The sequence below is a fragment of the Gambusia affinis genome, linkage group LG13 (assembly GCF_019740435.1).
Source record: "Gambusia affinis linkage group LG13, SWU_Gaff_1.0, whole genome shotgun sequence".
Classification (NCBI taxonomy): domain Eukaryota; kingdom Metazoa; phylum Chordata; class Actinopteri; order Cyprinodontiformes; family Poeciliidae; genus Gambusia; species Gambusia affinis.
The window spans coordinates 14,328,815-14,347,340 of NC_057880.1; the positions used below are offsets into that span (position 1 = coordinate 14,328,815).

At 36.7% G+C, this 18,526-nt stretch overlaps 1 protein-coding gene across 2 annotated transcripts in view; it reads right to left on the reverse strand.

The window, feature by feature from the left end:
* The window catches only part of zgc:171482 (zinc finger protein), a 59,056-nt gene extending 41,397 nt beyond the window's left edge, over nt 1-17,659 (reverse strand). The window contains exons 1-2 of one of the 2 annotated variants that reach the window (XR_006372557.1): nt 16,904-17,659; nt 333-449 (exon numbers count right to left, since the gene is read on the reverse strand). Coding sequence is in view for 1 of the 2 variants with exons in the window: in XM_044136364.1 (XP_043992299.1) it covers nt 333-443 (111 nt within the window). In the remaining variant the exon portion in view is untranslated. The remainder of the gene's footprint in view (nt 1-332; nt 450-16,903) is intronic. The other variant, XM_044136364.1, reaches the window with a different exon arrangement.
* Nucleotides 17,660-18,526: the final 867 nt, after the last annotated feature.

Consider the following 18,526-nt stretch of genomic DNA (forward strand, 5'->3'; position numbering starts at 1 on the left):
ACTTGCATATAGATTTAGATTACCTAATTTAAAGACTGATTAATTAATGGCCTTTCATTATAATACTAATAGATGGTCTGCTGAAAAGTAGACCGCATTAAAGCAAAGTGAGCATGTTTGGGTGCGAGTAACTACTAGGCTCATGTAATCCGATGTATAATGGATGAGCACAGTGTTGAATGGCACAAGCACAAATTGGTACAAATAAAGCAGATGCATTGCAGGAATCAGAAATAAAAGCAGTAGCAGTAATTATAGAAACAGTTTTTGCTTTAGACCATCCTACTTTTAATTCCTCAGGAAAATAACTGAAACTGAAGAGACAAGCTCACCTCATAGTGAGCGGTGCGCTGGGACTCGGAGATGAGCTGAGCATTGCAGATGTTGCAATAGCTCTCTGTGAATAAACCTCCATCCACGACGCCCGCAGACTTCATCTTCATCTGATCCTGCATAAACACACACACAGCCAACCAGAACGAAAATGAATATACAATATTAAAATGCACGATTGAATCAAATGTGAGGCAACATTGCAATGTGTGTGGAAGCTGTTTAAGCATGAATATTTCTCAACTTAAAAACAGTTTTTCCTCAAAGTGACTAATTAATCACAAAAGTTCAGCCCCAAATATGTTGATCCTCTCCAACAGATTATCTTCTAGTGGGTTAGTTTGACTGCAGCTTTAAAAACAATAACCAGAGGCTCAGGCTTTGGTTTTACCATTTTGTTGAGCAATAAATTATATTTTATTTTGTTGACTTTGTGTCAAACTTTTGTCAATAAACTCAGGACATGGAAAAACTGAAAAAAAATAAATAAAGAAATTCTGAACACTCCTATAAAGTGCAATCATTTCAACATAGAGCAATAATAATTTATAAAGGTGAGCAAGTTTATTTTATTGTCTGGTCTGAATCTCAGTAACATGCTGAACGACTGAGAGGTAATTCCATAGTAGCACACTAATTTACATTAGCATGATTTGTGTTGTACTTGTGTGATGTTTAAGTCCTCTGTACCTAATTACCTTCCAAAGGATTCTAGCAATGTAACTCGATAAATTAAACTTGAATGTTCTGACTAATTCATCTCCAACTGAGGAGAAGACTGCATAAAAGGAAAGAAATATAACTTCAGATATAACTTGTTTGTTTATACATATCCACACAAATGCTTTATGGTGTAATGGTTTGCTCTGTTGCCTCAATGAGGCTCTGTTTGAAATTTATTTCAATGGGCTCGAAAGATCTGTTGCACAGTCATCATTTAACTTTTGTGAATTACAATCTCTAACGTAAATTGAACTAAGATCAACAAAATTCTTTAGAGAAAAGTTTCTAAAATGTCTTAAAGGCTCAAATGTGAGGGAAACACTTAACAAATAAAACGATGAAGACCCGAGCTACCCGCTGGGAAACATTACTGAGGGGTTTTAATAAGTGGGCAGCTGTGTTTTTCTTTAGTTTTTATCCTGGGTAATGTCATAAGGAAGGGTTTAGTGGTGCACTCTGGGGTCTTGTGTTCAATTTTCCATTTTCTTCATTATGTGTCCCCTGGAGGCACCGCTCTGACTGGACTGGGGTGAGTAATGAGTCTTTAGGGAATGATTCAGAAACATCAGCTCTCAAACAGCATGGGGTTCATTCAACAGGGAAGCCACAGTAGAGGTTTTACAAGGGTAGAGTGTTTAGAGGTTCAAAATACACAGAAGCTAAGTTTTCAGAAGGTCAGTCAGTTTTCACTGTGATATATTCTTCTGAAAAACTGTGTGTGACAAGTCTACATTTATGTGATGAGATCAGATTTGTGACTTTAAGTCTTCTTCTGCATCACAGGTCAGGCGTGTAATTAATGTAAACTGATGTATTTGCTTGCTCATGGTCACTGCTTAAAATCACATTTTTTATTATCCCTCTGCTCTTTTCTGTTTAGTCCACCTTAGACTTTTCAATTACCACCAGACACGGTGTACAAATACGTCCTTCACTATTTTTCATTATCCGTTTAAACTTTACAGTGCCATGTTTATACAACATAATAAAAAAAGGAAATGCATTTGATCAAGAGCAGGACACTATCACCTCTGCATGTTGCTCTGGAGATGTACATGCCTGTGAGGTATATTTTTATATCTGAAAAGGCACAGATGAGGAGCTGAAAGCATGTTTCATCCTTAGAAAATGTCACATTATTACCTCCATGTTGAAGTACCCTATAAGGCATTAAGTAAGAGATTATATTCAGAACTGACACAGTAAGTTTGCCTCAGAATATGCTACACGCCTAAATGTTGCAGCGATAAAAAGACCTTGCAATGCCCGTGGACGTCAGCCAGACTGAGGCGATTCTATCTTTTAATCTTCAGGCTAATTAAAAGTGAGTGTGATGCAAGGCATATCTATATCTTTATAATATCTCTATTACCTTTGATTATTGGACACAAGAAGGGAGATGTAGACTAATTAATAGTGCCAATCTGTTGGGGAGATTAATGGAATGCCATGCCCAACGAAGCGAAAAGATAGAAAGATAGAGTGTGGAGAACATAATGAAGAAGATAAAAGGAGAGGGGGTGAAGAGGAATGGGGGAGGGCAAACCCAGTGCATGTGTGTGTTACATGGATTTAACCTAATTTAAACTATGTGTAGCAATAAGTTTAGAACAATAAATAATTAAAGTTGGATCAACAGGAGGACTTTAGTTTAGATCATTTCACTGTGGAGGTGTTTGGTAGCAATGTAATCGTTCCTGAAGCAGTCGCTTTCAAAAATAGACATTTTACATTGGTGTGTGCAAAATCTCTTGTTTGCTCATAATTTAAAGAGAAGGTCCATACAAAATCTGAGTAATAAAAAGGTTGTCTTGTTTCGGCAGTTTCTGCTAAAGATGGAAATAAGAATAAACAAATCCAGAAGTGTTTACACAAGGAAATATACTTTAAAGAAAAAAATGAATGCAAGTTTGTATCATCTTGCTCTGGTCCAAGAAGAAGTCATGTAGCGATCATCATTTTTGGATTAAGACTGATCAAGGTACCTTCAATTTTGTAGTTTGAGGGACAAATAACTCCTGACTGAAGCCAGAAAAACAAATCAAATTCACAGGGATATTACCCATGCTCATAAAAGACTTTTGGTGCAACACTATATGATTGTATTTATTGTCTTCAGGGGTGTTACAGTATCTCGGGGAACCAGATCTTACAAAACTGCATGATGGTGTTTATTGTCATAGCAAAGATGACAGTCCAGTGGCTGTCAGCATGTGACCTTCTCTGGTGAAATCTGAACCAGCGGTTTGAAACCTGGCACTTGATGGCATGTTGTGAAGGTAATCCACTCATTTGAATCTGGTGTGCCGGAGCCATCAAAGATAAAGGAGAGTGGATTCTGAGAAGCAGAATTGAGAACCACTGCTCTAAGCAGTTATCATGAGCCCTGGGTATAGAGGTGAATTATTTAAGCTTCACGTTGTACGCTCGAGACTATTACTTAGGAAGGAGTTCTTGAGATGTTGACCTGTTGTTAACAATCTCTGAACAATCTGTGTTAGGACATTTCAGTTGATTATGTGGTGTAAAGAACACATATAGGGTTCGGGAAGAATAAGCACTCAAACCTGGACTGCAATATTTAAAACTCACGGTTTGTTCAAGTTCAAGTTATTCTGTTTTCATTTCAAATAATACAGAAACTGAATGTTGGCTTCACACAGGTTTTCCTGCTTTCACACCCCTCAGTATTCCACTCTGAGGCCACCTTAATTTCTGATGTTAGAACAACTGTTTGATTAGCCAATAGATTGTAAACCAATCCCACATTTGGGGAAAGGGGGGATTTTGTGCCACTATAGACATGCTGTAAATCCTGTAAATAAATTAGAAGTTTTGCATTTTGCAAACACTGCTGTGTGATTTTTCCCTCTGCAGAGATCTTTCATAAAACAGTCACTGACACCAAGTCCGTTAATTTGGGATTAGCACTCTGATTTTGGTACCAGAGTTTATAATCAGGCAATCAGCTTCGAGCTGGCATCTGTCCTTGGACCAGCCTATCTAATCTTGGACTACCCTTTGAAAATATCTGGACATGGACCAGCCCCTTATTTTTAATACTGCCGTAACATCATCTGCATGAGAGGTTAACGTGCTGTAAGATGTTATAAGATGTAAATATTCAGGATGCTAATTAGCGGTTTTTACTGAGGTAATTATATGCCAGATAGCTGTACTGAATTTGAAGTTACTGGATTCTCCTTAACTGAGCATGTAGTAAGGCTGCTCTGGCTTTTCCTACTGGAATTCCAACGTCAGGAAAGCTGTTGCTTTTTACAGCTCGATTTTGAAATTATTGGTCCAAATTATTTGACTTTACTGGTCTACTTTTTAAAATTTTATGTATGTTTGGTAACCTTAAAGAATTTTCTGTGATGTTAATTTTGAGAACCACAATTCTGCAATTAAAACTCTCATTCTAAGACATTGCTTAATTTCACAGGATGAATTTATTTCTCCAACCCAAAGAAACTCAGATGATGACATCGGTGTAACATAGAATATTGATTCTTGAATAATTGTTCTCAGCTTTTTTTAAAATGTAGACTTGAATTATTTTTATTATTCGCAAGATAAACGTGCACATTAAAATATTAACATTTTTGCCACAGTAGAAGTCATTTCTTCTTTGCAAATGGCCTGTACTTGTACAGTACTTTATCTACTCCACAGGATCACTGAAGCGCCTCACACTACAAAGACTAGGATATGAAGAAAAACAAATTTTGAAATAGCAACTTTTTGGACATATACTGACAAGCAACACTGAATTGGCTGGGGGAAAACCAGTTGCCTTTGTTAAATTTACATTGCTAGGTTTTTTTTTCCTGAAAATCTAGCAGACTGGCACACTGTAAATGATTTATATGTAAGAAGGAAAGAACATAGTTTGAAACTCATTATACACAACATAGTAGGACGACGCGAGTGTGGGCATCATTATCATACAATCAAAAACACCCCAAAAGCATACAGTGTTGTATACATATTTTAATTATGTCTAACTACAATGAAATCTGTGTTACATCAACTGTGTCATGATCATGGAGGACTATCAGTGAAATTAACAAAACCAAACCTATGAGAATTTTGGATATTGTAAGAATGTGGTAGTTAACAGTATTATTTAAAACAACAAGCACTCTATTTTTGTTTCTGTTTATACTGCAAATGGGTTTAGATGAGAGTTTCTGAATCTGAAAGAGTATTTTAGACAGCCTGAAGTGCTTGCCTGAGGCCATCTGCTCCTAAAGGTGGTGCAGTTGAAGTAAAAATGAAGTAGCTTTTCTCTTCGGGGAGGGTTGTTGCTTTCCTCCTGCTTTTCTGAAACAATTTGCAACATGGAAAGATGCGTGTGCTGAGGTCTTTCAACTCTAATGCAGTCAGGGGCTATACACTCCAAGAAAGAGTTTTCAGTCACTATTATGCTACACATTTTCTCAATGCAGTAAAAAATAAACAATTCCAAACTGGTAATTTAGTGCTGAGGAAGAACAAAATTTATTCAGCACCAGAGGTCTACAACCTGTACAATCCAACAAGCCAGAAAGCAAAGTCCAATGTGATAACCCCTCCAGTCCACTAGTTGTTCTGTCTTTGTCTTTTTTTTTTTTTTTTTTTTTTTTTTTTTTTTTTTGCAGGGAGAAAAGTGTTAGGCTTGTCAGCCTGATTGTGCCACACCTGAACTGCCATTATTAACAGGCTTCCTTCTGAAGCCTTCTAAAAGCAAGCCAGTCATTTCTGGCTTGCTTTTAGTTTCATTGCTAGTCCTGGTTGGAACAGCTGGTGTTGCTTGTTGTTCACAAATCAACTGAATGCAGTCTTGATGACCTCCACAAAAATAAATATTTTTTAAAGTAGACTGCATTTAGAAACTATCACGATTATCGTTTTCTCACATGTGTAATGCCACATTTCCACACAATAGGATATATAAGGAAGTATAAGAGAAGAACAAGTTATATGTAAAAGGTTATAATTTGTTACTACATTTCTAACTTATACAAAATTTAGATTGTTTTTGCAAGGATTTAAAAATATATTCAGTGTTGTTTCCTTGTTAATTTATAATGAACAACTATCCTTAAAAATTGATTTTCCATTATTCATTAAATTTCAACATCACATATATTTTAATATATCTCAATTAATTTATTTATGATTTACAAACACCATGATTTCTTTTATATTAATAACCTGTTGATTTCAAAGCAAGTTTTAAAATTTTCTAATTTCAATTCAACAGTAGGCAAAAGCTCCTTTCAATTTTTCCCAGAACAATAAGTAACCCTTCTGAATTGTGACACTGTCTTGTTAATTTCCACCCAAAGGTGGAGAGAAAATATGACACTCTTCTCATCCCACATCTCTCCTGTTTTCCCAATAATATGCTGTAATCTGTAATGCACTAAAAGTAAGAAGATAAGTTGTGGGCATCTGGTGGCTTGATGATGAAAGACAGGACATCAAGCTGATGGTCAGAACACAACATGTTTCAGAGAAAGACTGAAACAATATGAAAGGGACATAATTCCAAACACATTTTCACAGTATAAGTAAAAGCAAGGAGATAGATTGTTGATATGTGGAAAAGGCAAAGCTCAAATTAAACCAGGAAAAAGGGATTGTGTCTTACCAAAGACACAAAAGCCTAAAGCATCAAAAGACGGTACAGAATACAGAATCTCTTTTAAGACAGAATCAAGTATTAAACATAGATGTGAACTATACACTCTCCCCGAAAACACAGCGTCGAGCCTACCGGTCATTAAACATCTTATGCTGAACTCAAGCACTAAGCCCAGCTTAGAATTTAAATGAAACTAGATGTTCTTGTGCTAAATGAGAGTCCTACTGTATACAAAGTAATAACAAAAGCCATTTCATCTCAGCTGGAAACTTCAGTGGCACCGTTCCAACTGATATTATTCTGTTAGTTCTTTTATGACCCCCAAGAACAACTTTTTATTAGACAGAAAGCAAAACTTGTCTGTGTGATGAAAAATAGTAGTGGAAATTTTGCCCCACTTTTTAGAGTAAGCGATGCAGAGATAATAATGGAAAAGGACAAGTGAACACCAGCTGGTTGCAAAAGCTTGTGTTGAGCTCTCTCCTTCTTGCCTCCATTTCATTTCTGCTCTATTAGGAAGAAAACTCCTGCGAACTGGACTTTGTGTTCTTCTCTTTCACTTTCTTCCATCGCATTTCCATCTATCTGACTTGAAATAAATTACTATCCTGATTTGACATTTGAATTATGCATAGAGATAATGAAATACTGACACCATCCTGTGAGCCAGTGACCTGTCTAATGAGTCACAAGCGGGAATAACAAGAGATGGGGTTAATAATACGGAACCCTATCCAGGAAGAGCACTGTGAGGTGTCTCTTTGAAGTTCCAGATTACATTTTCCCTGTTTCACACTTGGAAATGTATTCCTTCTGAATGCTGCCTTCCCTTCATCTATAATACTACGGAGAATTTGCAGCACCCTCCACACTCTCTGGCAACCCTATCTAGCAAAGATGTGTAAAAAAATAAAAACTAAAATAAATGAAGCTAAAATTATAGCAGCAATAGTTGGTAATTGTTAAGAAAATTCAGCCTTAAATTTGACTACATTCGTTTAGTTTGGGAGAAAAAAATCTTCCAAAGTAACTGTCAGGACTTTGGGTTCAAGTTTTGATTACTTGTTCTAGCTAGTTCAGCTATGTTTATTTATTCCTTGTGTTAATAATAAATTTTTTTTATTATACGGTAGTTAGTTATTTTCCTAGTAGCCCTGTTTACTCTCCCTTGCCCCAATGGTGGCATTCTTTCTCTATCTCCTTGGTTTGCCTTCTGCTCTCTCCCTTTTAACCCTGTTCTTATTTCTTGCTGTATCCTCCTGTTATACCCTGCTGTCTTTTCACTTGGCTCCTGTTTTTTTTTTGTTGTTGTTGTTTTTGCTCTGACTCTCTGTGTTTCCAGTGTTTTTATAAGTTTGTATTTTTTTCATCTTCTCTATGAAATAATCTCCATCTGGATCCAACTCCTTCTCAACACAGTCATGACATTTACATTTTGAATTTTATTTTTAACAAAATCACTGATGCAAATGCTACAGAAATCCCAGGTGTTCATATTTTGTACAATCTCCTTCTGCAAATTGCATTTAATTTTCAATGCGAATGAAAATTAAATGCAATTCAATATGTCATTGTAATCATTTTAAAAATTTATGTTTAAAAATAGGCTGACTGGATTTTTCAGTCCTGTCAGTCAAAATGAAGGATCATGAAAAAATGTAAATATCTAGATATCTGTTCTGACCACAATAAGGCTACAACTTGCATTTAAATTGCTGATGCATAACTCAATCAGTGTGGTAGTTTTTCATTAGTCATCAGACAGAACATGAAAGTTAGTGCATGGGCTATAAAACCAAAAGTGACAACCTGAAAATCAAATTTTGATAAATTGCAGCAGCTAAAACAAATAGCCTTGGATTTAAATAACCAAAATGTTCTTGAAATGGCTTGATTTTTATGGTTGTGAGACACAAATCAAGAACTTTATCAACACAATCTGGCAGAGCAACTTTCCAAAATGTAAAAAAATTACTTTATTGGCTCGTACCAGTCCAACAGCAACAATACTGTTAAACTGGTCATAATGTACCTTACATTCAGTTTTTTTCTCAGCTCTCTCCAGTAGGTAAATACCTGGTATCTTGGTGCTTGTATTCAGTCTCTTACAGATTCAACTTCTTAATACTGACAATCCAAATTAGTGACATATGGTCGCTATGCTTCTCATCAGCTTCTATGCCTTTCCCTCTCCATCCACTTCTTTTCTTTTTCTGGGTAAAATGTTTCCCGTTCGCCAGAGATAATTCATAAGGAATTATGTGAGCAAGACTTATTTACTCTTCACGGAAAAAAGAGCATCACTTCTCACTACATTATTATGCACGTTGCAACTCAGACCATTCACTTGTACTCGTTAGATAATGGTGTTTTGAACTTGATGAAAAGTATTTATTTTCTCTTGCTGAACAAGCCATTACAAGCTTTGCATCTTATAACTCTTAAGATTCTATTTGTTCATGCATAGTAGCCAACGAGTTTTTTGTTTGTTTGTTTGTTTTACTTTGCTGAGAATCAAAAATCTGGATATGTGCAGAAATGCAAAGAGGATCAGTGGATAGTCAAATAAAGGCCAATATGCAACTCTTAACTACATAATATTTATTTAAATGTAATGTGTTCCCTTATTTTACATGAAAATTTAAATCAAGAGGGCACTCTGGCAGTTTGATGTGTGAAAATCTCTCTTTGTGCACCATTAGCTGGTAATGTTATCTATAAAAGATCAATGACTTCAGGCCACAATATTTACTTAAAAGATTAAAGAGTTTCTCTGAGTTTAACTGAGCACATCTCCAACCCAGTGTGTCTATCAGTAAGAGACTTCTAGGCAAACTGAGTTAATGGTGGGAGACAAAAGGCAACCCGAAGTTTTAATGAGGGGGGTTTATGTTACTGTAACATATGGAGAATGCTATGCTGGATAGCAAAAGAACTGTGGGGGTCTGTCTGTTTCATTAGCAACTAATTGCATTGTTTTTATACAAGCTATTTTTCCCCAAATGTTTCTATTCTGTTGTCTGTGACTTCATAAGACATATTTCACAGTTTTTTTTTCTTTCTTCATTTAAAGATTTAAAACACTAATTAACCATCTGAACTCAAGAACCAGAATTGCTAAAATGTAAAACTAACTTGATAATAAAATATGAGGAAAGTCTCAAACAAGTTTTTGAGTTTTACATTTATTAAGTGGTAACAAAATTGCTCTTTCTTGACAATGAAGACCAGCTTCACAGGGCATATGACCATTGCAAAAGCTCATTGGGAAAAAAATTAACAAAAAAAACAAAAAACAAATGTGGACTAAAACAATCTCAAATCATACTTGATGCCAGCTTTTCAACCATATGCAAAATAATAGGCCTGCTTCAATATGTTATGCAGTCAGATGAGGTAAGTGAGACAGTGCTGAGTCACAGTTAAGTGCCCAAAATGGAAATACTTCAGACTTGAGTTTGAATCCTGGTCTAAGACTTAAGTCTTAACAGTTTTCATGTCATGTAATGAAGAGTGAAAGGCAGCTAGTATGCGAGCTACAAAGTGCAGCTGCTGTGCAAGTTCTGATCTGAAAATATAAAATATATCATAATTAAATGTTTGTGATAATTTACGCCTAAAGAACAAACAGCACAGGTTTGGATTCTTAACTTACAGCAACAGAGGGCTATTGGTCCACAAGATGCTGTGGATTTGATAAAATTACGTTAGAAAAATATCTGATTTCAGGTCCCTATTGTTAAACAGCTGTACTTCGGGTCAGTTACATAATTTGTCAATTAAATTAATCTCGACTTGTTTTTCATCCTTTTATTGCAATTTTCCGATTCATAATTCTAGCTCTCAAAGAAAAATATATAACAATTAGGTCAAAGAACATTTCTAAACAAGCTTCAACATGTTTGCATGGTTCTGTTTTCCCTGATAAACCTTTATGGATCTTGAGTGTCAGTCTGATTACCTGGATGAAAACTTGCCTAATTACACAATAAATGTATGAATACATTACTTGATTTGAATAACTATTGTTTCTAAAGGCTGTGATAGTCAGAAAGACAGAAATAAAACTAGGCCTTTCATAATTTGTGTAAAAAATGTTCATATTGAAGATTCTATCAGAGTTCAGAATATATTTGTCTAGTTTACATATGTAGTGCATCAATTATGGTGCACAACAATAAGATTATTTGCTTACATGCAGTAAAAAAGTTAATATAACAAACGTTTAATACATTTACAATTGAGGACAGATTACTGTCTGCATTCTGAGTACGGAAGCCATGCAGCATTCAGACGACCTTCGTTTGCAGAATACCTTTGTCTAAAGTTCAGAGTGAAGTATATGTGACTGGCCATGAGAAAATCCGGCATAAATCTCTCATGAGGCATTTTGAGCTCTTTAAAGTGTGAATTCTAAGCTTTTTAATGTCAAACACAATGAAATAAAAGAAAAAAAAAAGATTAGGTCATTTTAGTCTTGGCACAGTGGAAGCAAGGTCAGGGAGAAAACAGTCGACATGACGCCACCTGTCATTTAAATCAATGGGTTTGTCAGCAACTGTTGGTGGTTGCAGTTTGCCTCGAAGTAAGATTTGTTGACAAAGATTTGCTCGTTTGTGTACTTCAGGTCACTAAGTAATTACTCACCATCATGAAAAATTATTTCAACACAACTATGCCGAAAAGGACGCTTGGATACAATGACAGAAAACATGGCTGGTCAAATAATTGGAAGATTAAAAATCTATAATGGTAATGGTAAAATAGATGGCAAATATTCTCCAGCAATGCCAATTTTGAACAGTCATTCCAGCGCACCCTCACATTATTGTGCAAACAATGTCTGGGTGCCGTGGATGTAAAGCCCAGAAGTAACTCTACAGACCAGATGTATGACTTGTTTCGAATCTTCTTTGCCTTAATGTTGGCTGATGAGGCTAGAATGGCTCACCAAATGTCTCACGTAACGCCATGAGCTTCACTACCTTCACCTTATAACCGTGTTTGTTTGTTGGAAGTTTGCTCTACTTTAGTTATATTTCTATGTGGCAGAGCAATCTTGTCCTGGCTTCATGTCAGATGTCTCCAAACCTAATCAGCTACCTGGAGGTGTTAACAAAGGCTACTTATTTACATTTCTTTGCAATAAACCCACCTCCCAGAGTGGACTGTCAACGAGCAGTGGGACTTACGGCTCTTTGAAGGGAACCACATCCTCAGGATCCATTCACTTTAATTCATGCACACATTCATATGCTGATGGCAGTGAGCTGCTGCATCAGGGGCTCTGATCACCATCAGTGGGTAAGCCGGGTGAAGTCTCTTGCCAAATGACACAACAACTGAGACAGATAGAGCACAGGTTCAAACTAGCAACCCACCACCTTGATCAGCGCATTACGTCCTTCGAGAGGAGTTAATGTGCTGATTACTTCCGCTACATGGCGCAGTGTTTGTCATTTTTTAAAGAAATATTAAAATTTAACATCAGAACAAAGAACAATTTTTCCGTTTCGCTTCTGTTCATTCTAACTTAGCTCGGTTGAAGAATCTTTGTTTTCTCGCAGATATTTGCTCAGTCATCTGAGGTTGTGAACCAACTAACAGCATTGAACAATATAGACACTTTGTATACAGGGCTCAATGTTGCAACAACAAAAACAGAGGACTTACAGCAAGCAATGACTTTAAAGTCAATTTTGTTGTTAATGCATTCTCCTAACCGCAAACAAAACTCATCTATAATCAATATCACACTGTGTTGCAAAATGCAGTGTATATCATTCTATTAGATTAGACTAATATTGATAAAAATGCAAACAGACTTTTCACGAGGTACTCAACACAACCAACAAAGACTCAGTTTGACCTTATAATAAATGCTGAGAACACAAATTAGAAGTGCACAATAAATCAAGTATATAATTACACTACCAGAGCCACTGAGGTGACACAAGTAATACGTTTTAATAACATTCCTCCTTCATATTGCTGTCCTCACTCTCTTTGTTTATAGTGCTGAACTGAGATGACGGCTACCAGCTAAAGACCAATACGGCATTTTCTCCTCTTCCTAATTACAAAACGAAATGTAAGCTCCTTGTTCTTCACTACAAAAGACTCGACCTACAAATCAAATGCTAAACAATAAACTCCAACAAACTCAAGTCTGATAGTGTGACTATAAAGGAGCAATATAAATAGATTTAGTGCAATGCAGCTCTCAGAGAATTATATATTTTCTTTCTCAGGGGATATGCACACAATAAAAATGGTTTCATCAGTGTCATTTATGTTATTTGCTTTTAGATACATTAAACGTTTTTCCTCAAATGTATCTGAAATTAAAAAAATTCAAGAAAATATGAGTCAATTTTTTTTTTTTTTTTTACAAAAAAAGAGGAATAAAACAATATTGGCAATATTCCCACTTTACTAAAGTCGATTTAATTGAGAGCTACAAATAGCAACTACACTTGTCTGTTACTTCTAATCATTCTTCAAATTCATGTGTTAATGCATGTTTCTGCTGCTGTCAAAAACAGATGAGAGTTTTGACAATGGAAAATTTGTGGATTTTTATTGATAGCTATGTTTACTGCACCTATAAGAGGTCTTCCTGAAGGAGAAGTCTGTTTTGACATCACACTGCAGGTAGGATCCCGCAGTAAAGACAAGTGAAGCTGTGTCAAAATGTGCATGAGCTTTTTTATCTGCACACTGAGCATGCCTTATACTGACTGCAAAGTTCCATGCCATCTTTTGTCAATGATATACAATGCATCACTATATCCTAAAGCTTAATCCAATGATTTATAAGAAATAAATCATTGTTCTTAGTCCCCAACATGTGAGGGTACAGAATAGCGCAAAACTAGTATCGATGGGATTAAAGATCGCAGAACAAGCAAGAAAACTTGCTGTTGTTTTGGGCATAGATCTAATTGTTCTAATTGTTGATCTAACTGCATAAGTCTTGTTGCTAAATCAGCTTAATACTCTCACCAGAATATAGAATTTCCTACCAGACCAGAAAAATTGGAGCATGCGTTCATTTTTAGTAGGGTGGATTATTGTGATGGTGTCTTTACAGGTATTTACAGCTGCTTTACAATTCGGAGTTACAAGTGAAATATGAACCACGTCGACCCCACAGGTCTTCAGAGACCGGCTTACTCTGTTCCCAGGAGCAGAACGAAACGAGATGAAGCAGTATTTCATTTCTATGCGCCTCCATTCTGGAACAAACTCCCTGAGACGTTTGCTCCTTTAAATCAGTTTTTAAACATCGTTTATGGCAGTTCTTGATCAAAGAGTCTCATTACTGAACAGTCAGTAATGACTGAATTTAATTTGAAATTTTCTTTTTTTTTTTTTTATAAAAACAAACTGTTTTTGCCATTTTGATGTTTTCAGCAGAGATTCTGTAAAGCATACTGAATTACCTTTTGTGTCCCTTTTACATAAATAAACTTGCTTTGGCCTGCAGGCAAACACATGGTCCAAACATTGGCACAAACAGATCTACACAGGTGTGATCCAAACAAGGCATGACCTTGTAAAACAGCCTACGCAAACAGTCTGTGTAAAGTTTCTATCCATCCCTGTTTAACTACATCATTAATAGATGAGGTCATTGACTGTTGTAAATGTCTATGACAAAATAATGCACAACTGTTAAGGCAAGGTGGAAAACATAATGGCAAGTATGTTACTTTTCTCTTAAGCAATCAGAAATATCACATTTTCTTTACGTTACTGCCTCGCATCTGGCAACACGGCAGTTTCAAAAGACGGTGATGGAGCAAAGGAAAATTAATTTCTAAAGACCTCTTATTGCTTTGCCTGAATATAAAATATCCAATAGGTTATTAATCGAACATTGACGTAACATGACAACCATGGAATGACATGTTAAAAATGAGTGGGCGTTGTTTCTCAAAAAATTGATTTAGCCAAAAACAAACTATAAAAAAACTATTAATAAAAAGGCAAGTGTGGTATTTGAGAAAAACATTTTACACAAAAAGCCCTCTAAATTAGGTCTACTGATGTTTCTATAGGAACGCTTTGATATCTTGATATTATACACTTGTGACAGTTAATGGTTACAAATTAGTTATCATGCAGCTGTTAATGAAAGTATACTATCAAAGGTCAAATGGCCCACACACTGATATGAGATTAGATCTCTCTTTCTTTTTCGCGCTTTTTTTCACACACACACTCACACACCCCTACAAGTGAACACACATGAAGATGCACCCATACAAAGACAACAGTGTCAGCAGAAAGGTCACAGCACACCATGAATTAAAAATATATATCTAAGGATGAGACGATACACTGCCTGTTGCTATGGAACATTCCTCCAAAAGACACAAACAAAGACGCACGCTCACTCGCAATCCACTGTCAATCTTAAAGAAACAAACCCATGTCCATGGACATAAACACCAGTGCTCAATCCACTGCCATCCTATTAAAGAAGAATATGGTTCAACAACTCTTCAAGAGTGCTCCTCCTACAGTTATTTTTCTTTTATTTTGGACTCCAATTTTGTTTGGTATCAATTTTTCTGTACTTTTAAAAGCACTAACATCTGAGGACTAAGTAGGGCTGGGCAATAAGTTAATGACAACATACATCACGATACACATGTGATCAATATAAGAAAATACGTACAATATAATTTTCAATAATTCCCCATATCTCTGATACAAAATCGCACAGCATTTTGGGAGATGTAGGCATAGGAAAGGCTTTAACCACTCAACTTCAACTAACAAGAATGTTCAATGACCAGCTAAGCAGGGGTGGCCTCAACTAACTCACTCACTCATTGGTTTCCTAGGTAAAACCTGATGAGCACAATCTTGCATTAACTTTTGCAGACATCCAGTATGATGCTAAATGTATATTAGTCCTAAGTGACAGATGTCAGGGTTGGATTTTTATTTTCAAAAAATTCATTTTACATTACATAACAGAAGAAATTTATGCATGAACAAATGCAAAAGCAAGGTTAGGAATACCACCTGTCTACCACATTTTTTTAATCTATTAATTACATTCTTTATTGACAAGAAAATTTCATTTCCTAATGTTACACTTCACTGTCAGTGTGACATTAAATATGACGTATACTGATCAGCCATCACGTTAAGATTACGAACACGTGTATGAACAACAGATTATCTTGTCATCACAGATGGTGGAATGTATTTGGCAATAGTGAACATTATGCCTTCAAAGTTGATGTGTGAGAAGCAGGAACAGTTAGAAAAGTCTAAGGATCTCTGCCAATTCGACCAAACTGGAATAACTATTGAGCTAGAGGACAGGACATCACGAAAACAACACCTCGAGTAGGCTGTGCCCAAATAGTGGTCAGAATTTATCAAAAATGGTCAAAGGAAGGAACAAAAGTGAACAATGCCAGTCCGTGTGACCCAAACCATCAAATGAAACAATAGTTTAAATTGCTTAAGAAGATCATCTTTACGACATGTGTAAGAATGCACAGCCACGGTCCCAGTAGTGGTTATAATATCATGCCTGTTCACTGTGTAATAGAACATCCTCTCTGAAAAAAAAAGCTAATTTATTCTTTCTTTCTACCTTGACTTACAAGTGGATGACTTTTAAAGTTTAGGATATAACTGCCTCACCATCCATGCTGATCATCTATAAGTGATCCAACTCATCCATTGATTCTCTTATATTACACTTTCTTTGGGGCTTTTACTCAAATCTAATACTTTGGTGAGAGATCCACACATCTAAGACCTTAAATTTAACTATTTAATAAGCATCATTATGCATAATAAGATCCGCTCGGACTAACTGGCAATATAAAGCTATAGTTGCAGCGTTTAATAACTTGAGGCAAACAGTTCTGGCACTAAAATGCCATGTGTTCATTTTATATCTATACAAGGACATAATAGTCTTAAAATGATCCATCATCATTGCATGTCGCTAAGACCTACATATTAAAACGTGCAGAATTACCCTATTCAAATTTATTAAATATACTAACAGCTCAAAGTTTCCAAGGTCTTGCTGTAAAGTGATGCTACAAAACTTTTTGTGTGTGGCTTTTCTACAAGAAATATGTGAAAAGTCAAATATAAGAGCTAGTCAATAATCCATCTGTTGTTAGTGCTCTGGTCAGTATTTCCCAGTATTGGGCAGTGCGGTCCATCACTCACCTTGCGCAGAGGCAGAGACTTCTCTCCTCGAAACCGACAACCATCCGCCAGCTGTCCTGTCTGTATTCCTGTATCGCACCTGTTCCTTAAAATCCGTCAGAACTCAGGGAGACTCCGCTTCATCCAGATAAATATTTCTATCGTATATCTCGCTTTAAACCCCGTCGTGTGCTCTGAGAAAATGAAAAATAAAAATAACTAACTCCTTTTTCCGCTGCTTTACGTCGTGATGCGCTTGTCCCCCGGCGACTTATCTGGTCCGCGGTACCGCGCAGGAGGTAAGAGGAGCACCGAGCTCTGTTGCTATTATCCACTTAACTCGGACCGTAAAGCCACAGACGGAGAGTAGTTCTCTCCCGGCGTGAGGGAAGAGGGGAAGAGGGGAAGGAAGAAGAGGAGGAGGACGAGCTGAAAGTGTGAGGGGAAGCGGCAGCCTTCACCGGGATGAATGAAAGACACAAAGCGCTCTCGGCTTACACGGCGTGTGCGATAGAGTCCACGCTCAATGCTCGATTTGTTCAGTGAGTGAATGTGAGCTCCGGTCCACGGAGCGGGTCTCCGCTTGGTTCACCCACGTCAATAGCAGCTCATATAAACAGAAAGGAAAATCGCCTAACATTCCCAGCGATAACCTGACACTGAGGTAGAATTTTGCGCTTCTAATGTTTGTCACGAACTCCCGCTGTTAATTCCCCTTATTTTCTAAATCTTGAGTATTATGGCAAATCAGACGCTAAAGTGCAGCAGGTGTGGGCGATAGCAACACATCTTGGTGACACTTTGCCAGGGTTTAGTTAAGGTAAGGGGGCTTATTTGCGCGCTATTCACGCACATAAAACTGAAGTTACACACACAGAGAAACAAAATCTAAGGAAAAGGGAAAGATAACTAAATTTAGAATAACATATACATTACTAAATGATTCTAAGTAACACAAATAAATAGGCACAACATGATACAAATGAACATTCTGGTTTTCAAATTTGGGATTTTTCAGATTTTCTCAAATTCAGGGGTAATTCTGATACCTGAAATACTGAGTAAACAGGTTTCTGATAAGTTTAAGTGTCTAGATGGTTCATGATACAACACCTCTGAAAAATATTTAGATCTGTTATGACTGTCTCAAAGTCATAACAAAACAGGAGACCATGCAGTGGTTGAAGTGCATAAAAAATGAATATTTATTAATAACAGCAATGGATTGTGGATGTCAGTATCAGTGGTGTAACGCAAATGCTTGGATGTGGTGTACGAGTTCACACGGAAGTGTTGATGTGCAAAAACAAAGGCAAACTCAAATGTGCAAAAGGAGAGGAGCTGAGGCCTGGCAACAAAACACCACAAGTGTCAAACGGAAGAATGGACGCCGAAAGCAAACCAGAAGGTGGAGACAGCCGGGTTCAAATACTCTGCGCTCCAAATCAACGGATCAGAAACATCTGCAAAGGGGAGGAGCACAAAGACAGACTCAAGCAGGGGTGTCAAACTCCAGTCCTCCAGGGCCACAGTCCTGCAGTTTTTAGATGTGCCACAGGTACAAAACACTGGAATGAAATGGCTTAATTACCTCCTCCTTGTGTAGATCAGTTCTCCTGAGCCTTGCTAATGACCTAATTAATC